The sequence below is a fragment of the Candoia aspera genome, chromosome 13, assembly GCF_035149785.1.
Source record: "Candoia aspera isolate rCanAsp1 chromosome 13, rCanAsp1.hap2, whole genome shotgun sequence".
NCBI classification, from domain to species: domain Eukaryota; kingdom Metazoa; phylum Chordata; class Lepidosauria; order Squamata; family Boidae; genus Candoia; species Candoia aspera.
Window position 1 is genome coordinate 8343749 of NC_086165.1, and position 13152 is coordinate 8356900.

Sequence of the window (13152 nt, forward strand, 5' to 3'; positions counted from 1 at the left end):
GATAAATGGAAGGAAGTATTTACAATACTGCATATTACGGATAATTGGGGCAATACATTGAATGGTGCTGTGCTAATTAATAGGCAAAGCACATCACCAATTGCTGATAAATTAGGTAGAAAATGTAAGAGCTGGATTCGCAAAGAACCAATATACCTTCCCATCTATGTCTGAACATTTATCCCTAAGATGCGTGGATTGGTTGCTCGGCTTTATTGATTCATAAATCAAACCCTAGTATGAAGAAAGGTGGTATTTTTTTAATGCAATATCCCTTGTCTTCCCCTATATGGAACTGCATTGATTCATCTTATCTTTCCATCTGTCTGTCCATCCATGTTTCTATGTATTCCATCTTCTCAACATTAAGTTTTTACTTAACAGAATTCCAAAACTTGTGCCCAAGGTTGGTCTTGTTCATATCAATCCTCTCTCAAATCTTACCATCTTTCTTTCCTTGTGTATTATGTTTTTTCAGCCACTCTATATTCTTCCTGATGGCTTCCAAATATGCCTCTGCTTTCCCTTCAAAGGTGAAAAGAAGAAGAAATAGCTTTTTATTAACAAGTCTGGATAATCAATGGGATTAATCTCACCAAACTGATCCAGGCAAAGATTTACCAGCTGAAGGAACTTATGTCACTGGAAGCCCCTAAAAGTGGAAGGGCCTTTTTTTCTGGCTCACTATAGCACCCCTCCTTTGGCTGCGTTACAAAGAAGTTATGAGGAGACACCCTCCCTGAACTGTCCATGTCCCTGAGATAACGGGCAAGTCAAGACTACTGAGCATGTCCTCTGCTGTTCATTAATCAGAGACATTTACAGAACCCATACTGTCCCACTGCTCATCAGGTCACCAGGCCACAAAGACCAATTTTACATCTCCATCTCTGACTCAACACCCTCATAAGGTATGTTGCCCAGTTCTGCACAGCAGCATGCAACATCTGTATGATAGTAGGACTGTATAAGATGCCAATCACATGAAGTGATGAGTTTTCTACTGGAGGGCTTCAGATTGAGGATGGTCGGTCATCTGTCAAAATTTCTCTGGTGGATTTTGCACTGAGCAAGGGGCTGGACAAGGTACATCTAAGGCCCCTTCCAACTCTTAAGAACTGCCCTTACACTTTTTAGACACTGCCTGTTTTTATGTTAACAGCTGTCTCAGAGCCTCATACAAGCTGTTATATTAACATAGTCTCAGAGACCGTGTTTTTTTACCTTATGCTGGTCCAAGTCTGAAATAAAGATGTATTGAATATTTTGCCACAGTTTGGATTTAATTTGAACTATCATTGGCCTTAGTTTCATAAGACAGTTATCAATCCAACCACACAGGGTGCTGAGATTAAATGGGAATTGGGAGGACCATGATGGACCTTGAACGATTTGGAAAATGGTGGAAATACATATTTTGGAGCAAGACTACATTTAATTATTTCCCTGAATTTGCTGCCTTTTCCAGTCGATTGACTGATTATTTATCGGCTGATGATGGATGATTTCTTGTTCGTATTTATGTGGGAATTTATGTTTTAAATTCTAAGCAAAACTGAGTAATTTTGCCTACAGGATAGCCTGAACAAAATTAGCTCAGTGCTAACCTAATATGGTGTCTGGAGCAATATGGTAGTTTAATTGATTCTGAACTCTTAACTTAACAAGTCAACCTGCTCCTGTGAGTTAAAAGGGACAAGAACTATTAGTCCCCTGAAAGATTCTTGCTGCCTGCTTTGCATACCTCATTCTAACAAGAATTAGTCATTCGAAACACAGATGAATTAAGTACTAGCAATTAATGTACACTTTTCAGAAGAGTATGGAAAACCAGTCTATTGCACTGGAGAATAAAACAACTAAAGGGTCTTATTTAGGTATAAGCCATCTGAAAATGGGTGGCATGGTTTTAGAACAGGAGAACATTTCTCAACCCAGGAATAGTTTCCACATTTTTTTTCTCTAATGTTGGATTATGACTCCTATAACCCTGGAATTCTGAGGATTCCAGTCCCAAGTCATTTAGAAACTGGCACGTTGCAAACGGCTTCCCTAGAGCTAATAATTACGGATCAAACCCTGCAAGTTTATAGCAATTTATTGTGTGTAAGACAGCAGAAGTGTTCCTGTTGGGAGGGGATGTTGAGAGCTCCCATGGCATTCATCCTCTGTATCATTCAGAGCCATTCAGGGGAAAATGTTCATCCTGGAAATGACCCTCAGCATTTTGATTGCTCTTACTTATATTTTAAACATCTCACATTACAGGCCAATCAATATGCTCAACGCAGACTACTGAACTTGGTAACGATTTTATGCTTTGAAACAGGATACATACAATTAGGTGAAAATCTCAACCAAGAGTGGTGTATTGATCTCATTGCGTTTGGATTGCAAAACTAGCATTCGGGCTCCAGAGAAAAGAGGAAGGCTCTGCTTGTTGTAAACGTGGTAGATCAGCTCTCGAAAAGCCTGCTATATGTACCGGAAGTTTGGCACTGTTTCCATTTCATTTCACTGAATCCATTGCTCAATGTAACAAGCATACGGCTGCTTTCTTTTTCATGTTTCGGGGACATCCTTTCCCCGTGGCACCAGACCTGAAGCCATCCTGTTTGCTCCTCACAAAGCTTGGTGTCAGTTTGGTAGCTGCTAAGCAAGCATGAAAGCAACAATGGAGCTCAGCAAATACTGCAGTTAGTTGGGGCACAATCATAGCATCAAGACCAGAAATAACAGACTGTGGTGTTCAATCTGCCCCACAGCCTCTGCCACCTGTAGCAATATCCTCTGATTATCGTGGGTTGACCTTATTTGGCAATCAACCACGCTATTAACTATGTTAGATAAAGATTTGGAAGCAATACCATTGTCTTACATACATGTTCACCTACTTACCTTTGGGCTGTTTGTTGTTACCTGTGTCTTCTTCCTCAGCTTTTGTGGAATCCTTCAGGCCTTCATATTCTTTTTCCATTTCAGCCGCGGCTGTTTTTGTGCTGTCGGCTTCCTCAGTGCTCTTGTCTAGAGGGGTCCCAAGCAGAAAACCTCTTGAATCATCTGAATTGTAGCACATTCTCACATACACCTGGGAATATTAACACCTTTTGATGCTGTAATGGTTGTGGCAAGACTGGATTCATATGAACGGATTTTTAATTGGATTAGTTTATGTTTTAATTGCTATTTAAACTGATTCAAACTGCCAAATTAGAATTCAGCTAAGCCTTCTGGAAAAGTAATTGGAAAAGTGATGCAATAACACATTTCACAAAATTACCTGACAGCTTGTTCTGGGAACTGGATTTTTCAAGTTTCTTTCTTGTCTGCAGTGCTATCATGGCATCTAGATTTTCTGGAAGACAGAAAAAAACACAAAACCCCTCATTCTTGAGCTGCAGTGTAGAATCAAGCCCGTTTTTATGAGTTTGTCTGTTCTGGAACAGGGAAGGGAGAGTTAACTCTCCAATAACTGGTTCCTGTAACACTGATGGGGGCAGACAGAGTTAAACCTTCTCCACTCTGGATTACTTCTAGGAGTTTTTTTCCCCCTCGTTCAATTGTGTCCGATTCTCAGTGAGTGCCTGGACAAGTCCCTGTGGTTTTCTTGGCAAAGATTTTCAGAAGTGGTTTGCCCTTGCCTCCTTCCTAGGGCTGAGAGAGAGGGACTGGCCCAAGGTCACCCAGCTGGCTTTGTGCCTAAGGCGGGACTAGAACTCAGTCTCCTGTTTTCTAGCCTGATGCCTTAACCACTACACCAAACTGGCTCTCTGGAGTTAATTAACTGGCTCTCAGGAGTTAATAACACATAAGCCTGTCCCCCAACCTTGCTGAACATATTTTGCAAACAGGAACAAAAATCTACATATAGACTGCCAAACAGCTCTGCTATAGCCATCAAAGATAATTATTTAGGGAGCAATTCTGTATTTACTGTCACATGGGTGATGGGGCCATCCGAGGTAAGAGAAGCACTACATTGTCAGCACAGGAGGAGATCTATTAGCAGATTGGGCTCCAGCAGTCCCAGGCATGCCAGTGCAGAACTCTTCATTTGATTTGATGATAGCACATTGTCAAGTTTTGCATCCACCAAGGCTAGGATATTTTTAAATGTACAACCACCAACCAAGCAGAAACTGGAAACCCCCGTTTTGTTTTTTAACATACGCATACTTATTACAAGCCCATAAAAATCTTTCCAGAGTCTTGACGCACATGCTTAGCAGTGTGCCGCCATCTAGCTTAAATCCCCTAGATCGCTTCTCAAATTGCCGAATAAATTCTCTTGGGCTAAATTTTGCCTAAAGAGTTTTTGTTGCTTCCTTGTGCAGAAAAGCTGAAAAGGAAAAAAAGAGCCCAATAAAAAGGTGAACGCAAGTAACAGGCTGTTTTAAATCAAAATTATATTAGTAGGTATCCCCTAGCTGGATATGTTGTAGACATAGTATTGGCTTTCTATCACTCTAATGGGGTGAGTCATTAAATGTCACTCACCAGGACCGTAGCTAAGCAACTATAGATGCCCTAATGGGCTTTTATAAGTTCAGATGTCACTGCTAGGCTGGTTGCCTTGGTAACTTAAAAAAACACTGAATAAGAAACTGAACTCATGGGAGTGACAACCTTTCACCTATATGGTCTATTTTTTATACTGCTAATTAAAACAAATGCCCCTAGAGCTAAACAGTTTATAGAGAAGCCAGCTTTCTCTTGTTCACTTGGAAGTAAATTCCACTGTCTGGAATACTGTATGTCTGATTTCAGGTTGAATGTGCCCATCCTTCTGGATAATAGCTTTAACCCGAACAACAACAACAAAAATATTTCCCTTCACTAAGTGGCAACTACTGAAAGGAGAAACAACAGCAGAGTCTTGTTCATCCCTGTTCAGAAATGGGGCTTCCTTCCAAGTAAATGGGTCCAAAGAATGAAGTTTCAATCTTCAAAGCGTTACTGAGACTAACTGGTACGGATGACAGAATTGGTACGGATGACACACAATTTTACGGAATGTGTTAAGCAAGACCGTATCTACATTGCTGTACAGAAACACGAACATTTTTTTAAAAAGACACATGTGCCTCTAAGCAGTTTTGTAGGGACTCCCTGACAGTATAATAATAGAGGGAATGTTCACTCAAATGACACTGCTGATCAGCAGAGTGCAGACAAAATTGTAGGTAAGCTACGATTTGCTATCTCATCTGCAACACTCTGTCCTGAAAATAAAAATCCATGGGATTCCTCAGATAAAAAAAAAAAAAGCTCCAGGCTGACGCAGAGTCTTAGGACTCTATCCACTGTAGGAAAACAAGGAATTAGCCCAAACAGGTTTTTGAATGACTAGAAAACAAAATTGCAATACTATATACTGTGTGTGTGTGTGTCTATTCCAGAGACATTCCAGAGTTCCTCAGTATATATTCCCAGGGTGATCCCACAATATTTTTGGACAAGTCTGATCTTCTTTGCGTAAACATACGCTGCAAAGCACATTTTCAGCATACACTTGTTCATCTGTCAGTCTAACTTAGAAACAAATAAAACTAGATTTTCTGTAGAATTGAGTCATCCGATAAGGGGAAAAAGGCCTACTATTCCCCCACCCCACCAGAAAGAGTTATCCAAGGATGAAATATTGTAATTATGATGAAGGTAAGTCAATACTCTTGATTCATCCATCATATGCATAATTTGGCAACTCAAGAATATTTACAGAATTATTATTTATTACTAATGTTTCTATGCCACATTACTTCTTACAGCTCACAGCAGCATACAGTCCCCCCCCCAGATAAAAAATAAAATAAATGGAAATCCTGCCATCTATACCTCATCTCTTTTTGCTGAAGACTAAGTCAGTGCCTGTTCCAACCCCTACTTATTATGTGGTTAGATCAGCAGATTAGAAATGATGAAGCCCTAAGCTCCAATCCCTACTCAGCTATTCTACTCTGGATCACTTTAAGCCATGGCTATTCCTTAACTTGACAAATGGGGTAATTTTGTGCCTTAGCAGGTGACAGTAAATGGCTGCCCTTGACTGAGCTTAGAAGCGAAGACTGGGCCTAAGTGCCCATTAGGATGTGAGACCACTATCAAATACTAGTGTCCTGATTACCAGGAAACACACTGAGACAATGACTTGGTCTCTAATATTTATTAGTAGTACTTAACAAGAATCCTAACGAACTGAGGAAGCGTGGGAAAACCCAGCCATATAAACCCCAAAGGTTAAGGCGGTCCCGATCTGTGTCTCTTTGAATGGCTGAACAGTTCCTCAGTGCTACGCATGCGCTTGACAGTCTGGGTGGGAGCCCTCTGCTCGCCATCCTTACTCATGACAACTAGGACTCTACCAAGAAGTTGAAAAACATCTTTGAAGTTGGATGGTATGGAACAGTCGTGCTTGGAGGCCATGAAGTGATTCCCCCAGCAGTTTCATATAGATGTTAAACAGCATGAGGCACAAGGTGGAACTCTATGGAAACATAAGCCAACATTTAGGTATTGCACAGTAGTCCCCTTGGGCCTTGAGGATACAGGATTCAGCCCTGAAGGCCCAATGTCACTAGGCAACGGAGAAGGACACTACAGTCAATGGCCTCAAAAGCCAATAAGAAGTCCAGGAAAACTAGTAGGGCCACATTCCTCTCTACTCAGAATCCAGCAACGCAACTAAAGTAGTTTCAGTACTTCACCTCAGCTGAAAGCCCAGTTCGGAGCTTCTATGTCATTCAAAAGACAGCCTGCACCTTTTCCATTTTTTCTCATTACCCTTCTTTTCCAACTTCACCAGCCAAGGATGAGGCGTTGGCTGGAAACAACAATTTTGGTTTAGAGCCAGGAAAAAACTTCAAACTCTAGAGTTCTCGCTTACATGAGTTTGCAATACATTGAAAGAAAGGTGATATGTACATGTCTTGACACCTCTCGCTAAGGCCATACTGTCAGGGCTGGGTAACCTGTGGACCAGATATGACCCTCAACCTAGTTTCAAAAGCCCTTTGCAGGTGATTAATTCAGAACTCTGTAATACTGGCAGCTAACTCCATGGAGAAAATGAGAAAGAAAGGGTGTCAGAAGGGAATGGAGAGAAAGGGGATGGCAAGAATAGACTGGATGATTCCATTCTCTTCTGGCTTTGCTCCCTCCTCTGATTTATTTCAACTTCACCCACCAACTGGCATATGGCTTCCCACATCACCCTCAAGGGAATGTAGGAGGCAAGATTTGCCTGCTTTGGTAAAGAAGAGCAAAACATGGGGGAAGATTAGATGCAGAATAGCATCTGTTCATGTCCCTCCTCATCAAAACAAGTCCAAACTCACTTGCATGAAGGCTCAAGATGCAATGGCTGAGTCATGTGTGATGGAGGAAGGTGTGAATTTGGGGACGAAGGCTGTCCGTGTGACAGTGAATGGCTTTCCGCCCATGGACTGTGGAAAATAGTTAACTCAAGCATTCTTATTGTTTGAATTGCTTACTATTTATTGATTACAGCCAGTAATCATACAGACCCTGTGCAAGGTTGGAAGGTAGCAACTCTGCAAAAAAAGAAGTTGTTTTGGACCCAGATGAGGGAATTTTGTAATTTCCAGTAACATTCTTCCTGCCCCATAATGTGAGGGCTTGAAAGAAGAACTGGGAACATTTGTGGAAAAATTATTCTTACTCTAGTTTGTTCTCCCATCTCCATTTTTAACAGGCCTTTCAACTTTTCTCTGCTGGTATTCGCCCCACATACCCTCCGCCCCCGAACACATTTCACAAATATGGCTGCGGAAAGCTTTGAGGCGGTTCAGACACTTCTTTTTCCCTCTTGCAGCCAAATTAATTGAAGTGAATGTTAGGTGCTGGAATCTGAACAGGAAATTTGCCCTTACAACATATTCTGTGAAGTAATACAGAGATTACTTTTTTTTTGTTTGTTTCTCATCTTTCTTGCATTAGGGCACTGAGAAATTCAAAAATTGGTACAGTTGCAGGACAGTGGCGCCTTTAAGATAGATTTTCTTCACCTGCAGCAAAATCCACGTATGTCTTCATTTAGACCTGCATCCAGTGAGCTCTACAAAATCACGGCTGGATTTAGAGCAGCTGCCTTAAAATATCCCTGTTTGCTCTGAGCGCTAGAGCTTCCAGCTTAAATTATGGATGAAAAAGCAATACATCTTTTACTAGCCAGGTCCTTTTTTTTCTTTTTGAGTTCCTTGCAGGAAAGTCTGGTAGAACAATCTGGTAGATGGAGTAGGCTGTGGAGCAGGATGTGTACTCCCCTGCCCCCCCCCCCCAATGCAACAAGTGAGAGCTTTTCCCAAAGACAAAAGGAAGGAGGAAGGCTAAGTTCTTCCATTGCTCCAATGGCCCCAACCCTCATCAAAGCACCATGTGCAGTTTTTAAAACTGGTTTTAAAAACAGCAGCTTATCCAAGACTACATACACTGCAAAAGGACTGTCTTTGCACATGAACACTTCCAGTTGAGAAAGCACAGCATAGGAAATAAACTGTGATTCCGAATGGAAAGGCCAAACTGGAATTCAGAACCAGAGCCAGAAGAATGGGATTTGATCTATCACCTCCAGGGTTCTGGGCTTGAATACAAAGTCCTGCACTGCTCATTGAGAGATCAAATAACACCCATGACCAAATGACAGGCTAGACCTCTCTCTGCCCCCTCCCCACCTAACCCCACCCCACCCCATCCCCCTAGCACAAGATGCAAAAAGAGTGACAGCATGCTAAGGGCTTTTCAGTTCCCAGACCAGCTGTTCCAAAGATGTGCTTTTAAACTTCTTGCCTTCACAAACTGTCCTACAAGAAGCTCAAAAGAGAGACAGAGAGAAAAAAAGGACCTGGCTAGTAAAAGATGTATTGCTTTTTCATCCATAATTTAAGCTGGAAGCTCTAGCGCTCAGAGCAAACAGGGATATTTTAAGGCAGCTGCTCTAAATCCAGCCGTGATTTTGTAGAGCTCGCTGGATGCAGGTCCAAATGAAGACATCCGTGGACTTTTGCTGCAGGCGAAGTGGTTTGGGATGGTGGCTGTTGTTTTTCCAAGACGACAGAGTCCTGAAGCTGATCGGTAGTGCATGTGCTGATAGTTGGTTCGTGTCTTGGCCATCAAGGCAGTTGGACAATCCTCACAATCAGCCTTCCCCAACTTGATATCCTCCTCATGCTCTGGAAAGACATAACTGGGCAATCCCACCCAAGTGGTAGAAAAGGGAGGCATCTTAAAGAGGTACCTTCTAGGATCTAATATGAATTATTTTTTCTGGCTGTGGATTTTGGCAAAGAACCTACCATTCTGGCTATAGGTGCAGCTTTTTATTTGCAGTGTAGGGTGGGAAAAAGGTCTTTTTGTTCGATGGCAGCAATGGCAGAATCTACTCCAGCAACCATTTAAAGCTCCAGAAGCAACTGCACATCTTAAATCTTTTCACAGATTATAGCAACTTTGGCAATAAAATGCATCACCTTTCCCGTCCATTATTAAGCTAATAATTTCGTCATTTCTCAAGGCTCCAGAAGATCAGCGTTTTGAAGGTCAAAAATACAGAGCAACTTCTCAGCAGTGATGCTAAATATAGTGCAACAGAGATACCCTGGAGAAGGGTGCTTTTTGCTCCACTGGCTGCTTTTATGATGAAAGATAATGTTGCCAGTGGAGCATCTCTAACTAGTAGAGTGGAACTGGACCACAACTGTAGTTGCATCTTCCTGGGGCTGGTTCACACTCAGGTTGCCCAGCATGGTGTTGAGTTCCCCTTCACTGGATGTGTTCAAGCAGAGGTTGAATAGACATTTCTCGGGGATGCTTTTATTGTAAACTGCCCAGAGTTGCTCTTTGAGTGAGATGGGCGGTGACTAAATTTGAAATATAAATAAAAATAAAATGCTTTAGCAGACAGGGGCAACCAAATGTAGAAAACGTGAGTCACCAGCAGCCTTTTTCATTTATAGGAGAAACCCCAGTGATTGATAATTAAGTCTCACTGATTTGAAGGAGATTATCTCCTGTATGAGAGCCAGCATGGTGTAGTGGTGAAGGCATCAGGCTAGAAACCAGGAGACCGTGAGTTCTAGTCCCACCTAAGGCCCGAAGCCAGCTTGGTGACCATGGGCCAGTCCCTTTCTCTCAGCCCTAGGAAGGAGGCAATGGCAAACCACTTCTGAAAAATCTTGCCCAGAAAATTGGAGGGACTTGTCCAGGCAGTCTCCGAGAATCGGACAGGATTAAAGTAAAAAAATCTCCTGCATAATTTGATTTTGACTTAATTTTTTAAATTCTTCACCACTTAGAGGAAAAATTCTGACTTTTTATTGTTCTTTCTTGTTATCTCAGATACTTATTTAGGATAGAGACTCAAATGTCCTTTGTAGTGAAGCAGTTGCTAAGGGTATTTCCACCCTCTCAAACATGTCAAGTTGCTGAAAGAGTTACTAGCCTGTTGAGATATGAGGAAATGGGTGATCCCATCCCCTTCTACCTCCAAAGCAGCAGAGTTCTCTCAGCCAGGCTGCATCACAAATGGAAACCTCCTGGTTTTAAGAAGCAGATTGTGATACGGGAGAGAGAGAGGGAAAAAAAAAGATTTGGGGTGAAGAAAATATAATAGATCTGCCTTACATCTTTGAATCTTAGCCTCTATACATTCCCATGCAAGCACTGTGGCATAGATAATGAAAACAGCTATAGAGGCTGGCCATTTTCCAACAGAGGGTTTTCAAGCCTTCAGGCAAGATGAAGAATCAAACTGTGTGACTATTTCTATGGGGAATCACACCAAATAAGAATTTATATTTGAGTAGACCTGTACTTTAAAGCAAGATCTAGATGGCTATTTTTCTTAGTAAAGAGCTAGGGAGCAGGAGATACATAAATTATGATCTGACTTCCCTTAATGGTTTGCATAGAAGGGGAATCAGCAACCCCCCACCCCAGTCTTATTTACAGCAAGGCTAAATTCTGGTCCTTCCTTTAAATCTGCATTTTTAAAGAAACACTATTCACTAGCAACAATCAAGCCTCATTTGCATAAAGCAAGTTTTCAGTTGACAATTCTAATGCCCAGTTCCTCATTTTGAAACAGCTCAATATGTAAATTAAAGATAGACCTAGAGTTTATGCAACACTTCTTGTATAGCTAAGCATAGAAATATTTCACAACTTTGATTAGGGTACTCTGTCATCAAAACTTACTATTTTTGTGCAAAACACAACCATGAGATTTACAAATAAGGAACTGGGTTTCTGCATTCCACAACTAATTTTAGGGCTACAGCAAACTAGATATCCATCTGTCTGAGAGAATGCCCTCAATGAAAGGCCATTCAATCATTTACAGCCCAACCTTTATCGAGCACATATGGCATTGCCAAGCATAATGTGCCAGTTAACTCCACCCCATGTTAGATCCTTAAAACAGTTTCTGTTGCAATACTTAATAACTGGATGGCTTCATAATAAGACAGCCTTTTAGAAGAGAGACCTTAGCAGTCAGGGGAATAATAATTTTAAAAAACAAATAGCCTTATATCAATTTGTGGGGAAACCTATTCTGGTTTCCTGATCCCAATTAATGTTCCTTCATATGAAGACCCCGGAGACCAAAACTTTGCATTTTGACACACCCTTAAGTAACAGTCAGTGCTTCGATATGAATAAGACTTGAGACTAAAAGGTCTTACCTGGCGGAATTCATGAGAAAAATAATATGGTTATTATTTTTGATACAGATCATGGCAGCTGGGGGTTATGGCCACTGATTTATACAAAAATAAGAATGTGATGGCTCAGCATTTATTTAATTTCTATTCATTTTGATCCTGCCTTTCTTCTCCAACAAGCATTCCAAGTGAATGGGTATTTCTAGTGCCTTTATTTATTGCTTTTCTCCCAGAGCATTGTCATTTAATGATATAAGCAACATGTCAGTCAATGGTAAAGTCAGTAAAAAATTATCAATATGCTCTTACCGAGGTATGAAACACCTTCCTCTGGTGTGATGGTTCCATATTTAACCATCATCTTGACAAAATCTATTAGAGTTTTCATGATTGTAATCAAGGTTTCCTTTTCCTTCACTTCTTCCTCTGCATGAATGAAGAGAACAACTGTGTAAACAGATACATGGTCTCTTGGAAGCAAGGGTATTATTATTCTTTAGCTTAAAAACCACTCGTGTTATTTATTCATTGGCACGTTTCCCTCTCTAAGTCAGTTTGATTTCCAGGAGAGGAGGCTACTTGCATGGCAGAGTGATTCTGAATTTATGGACCTGTTGAAAAACACTTACTTATTCTACATAACTAGATTCTGCACATTTGCTATTCTGGACCAATACAGATCATGGCAGCTGGGGGTTATGGCCACTGATTTATACAGAAATAAGAATGTGATGGCTCAGCATTTATTTAATTTCTATTCATTTTGATCCTGCCTTTCTTCTCCAACAAGCACTCCAAGTGAATGGGTATTTCTAGTGCCTTTATTTACTGCTTTTCTCCCAGAGCATTGTCATTTAATGATATAAGCAATATGTCAGTCAGTGGATTCATGTATCATGTTAAGCCATCATGTTGTTTGCTCGGGCTTGGTTTAATGAGCTGTGTGAACTTAGCCACTGCATTTTGTAAATCCAGGTCTGTGCTTTGTGATCCCAAAGGCAGCTGGCAAATCATCTCTGCAGTGGCCCCTGCCCTTTGGAACATCTTGCCCCCGGAGGTGAGGCAGGCCCCTTCCGGAAGGCCCTGAAGATTTGGTTCTGCTGTCTCGCTTGGGGTGGGAAAGTGGGTAACCATTTTTGGGGGTGGCTCACACCCTAGAGCCCCTCCCACCAGCTTGGAATTTATAGCCTCTTGGATTTTATATTTATTTATTGCATTTTATATTTGTAATGTGTTGATTTTTATGAGATTTTAATGTTTATGGTTATAGCTTGATTTTATTGTAAGCCACCCAGAGTCCCTCTTTTGGGGGAGATGGGCAGTAATAAAATTTGAATGATAAATGATAAATAAATAAATAATAAGTGTGATACATGAGTCCAACTCAGCAAGTCATTTGTGTCAGCATAAAAATGTGCATAACTGAAACACAAAATGGTCTGAAATGAATTTTTCAGATGGCTCTTAAGATGTA

The 13152-nt window shown here is 41.1% G+C and overlaps 1 protein-coding gene across 2 annotated transcripts in view; it reads right to left on the reverse strand.

The window, feature by feature from the left end:
• SCG3 (secretogranin III) overlaps window positions 1–13152 on the reverse strand; it is a 29303-nt gene that overhangs the window by 6463 nt on the left and 9688 nt on the right. For both annotated transcript variants that reach the window (XM_063313936.1, XM_063313937.1), the window contains 4 exons: window positions 11988–12104; window positions 3281–3355; window positions 2899–3024; window positions 445–525 (listed from right to left, as the gene is read on the reverse strand). In XM_063313936.1, coding sequence (XP_063170006.1) covers window positions 445–525; window positions 2899–3024; window positions 3281–3355; window positions 11988–12104 — 399 coding nt within the window. The remainder of the gene's footprint in view (window positions 1–444; window positions 526–2898; window positions 3025–3280; window positions 3356–11987; window positions 12105–13152) is intronic.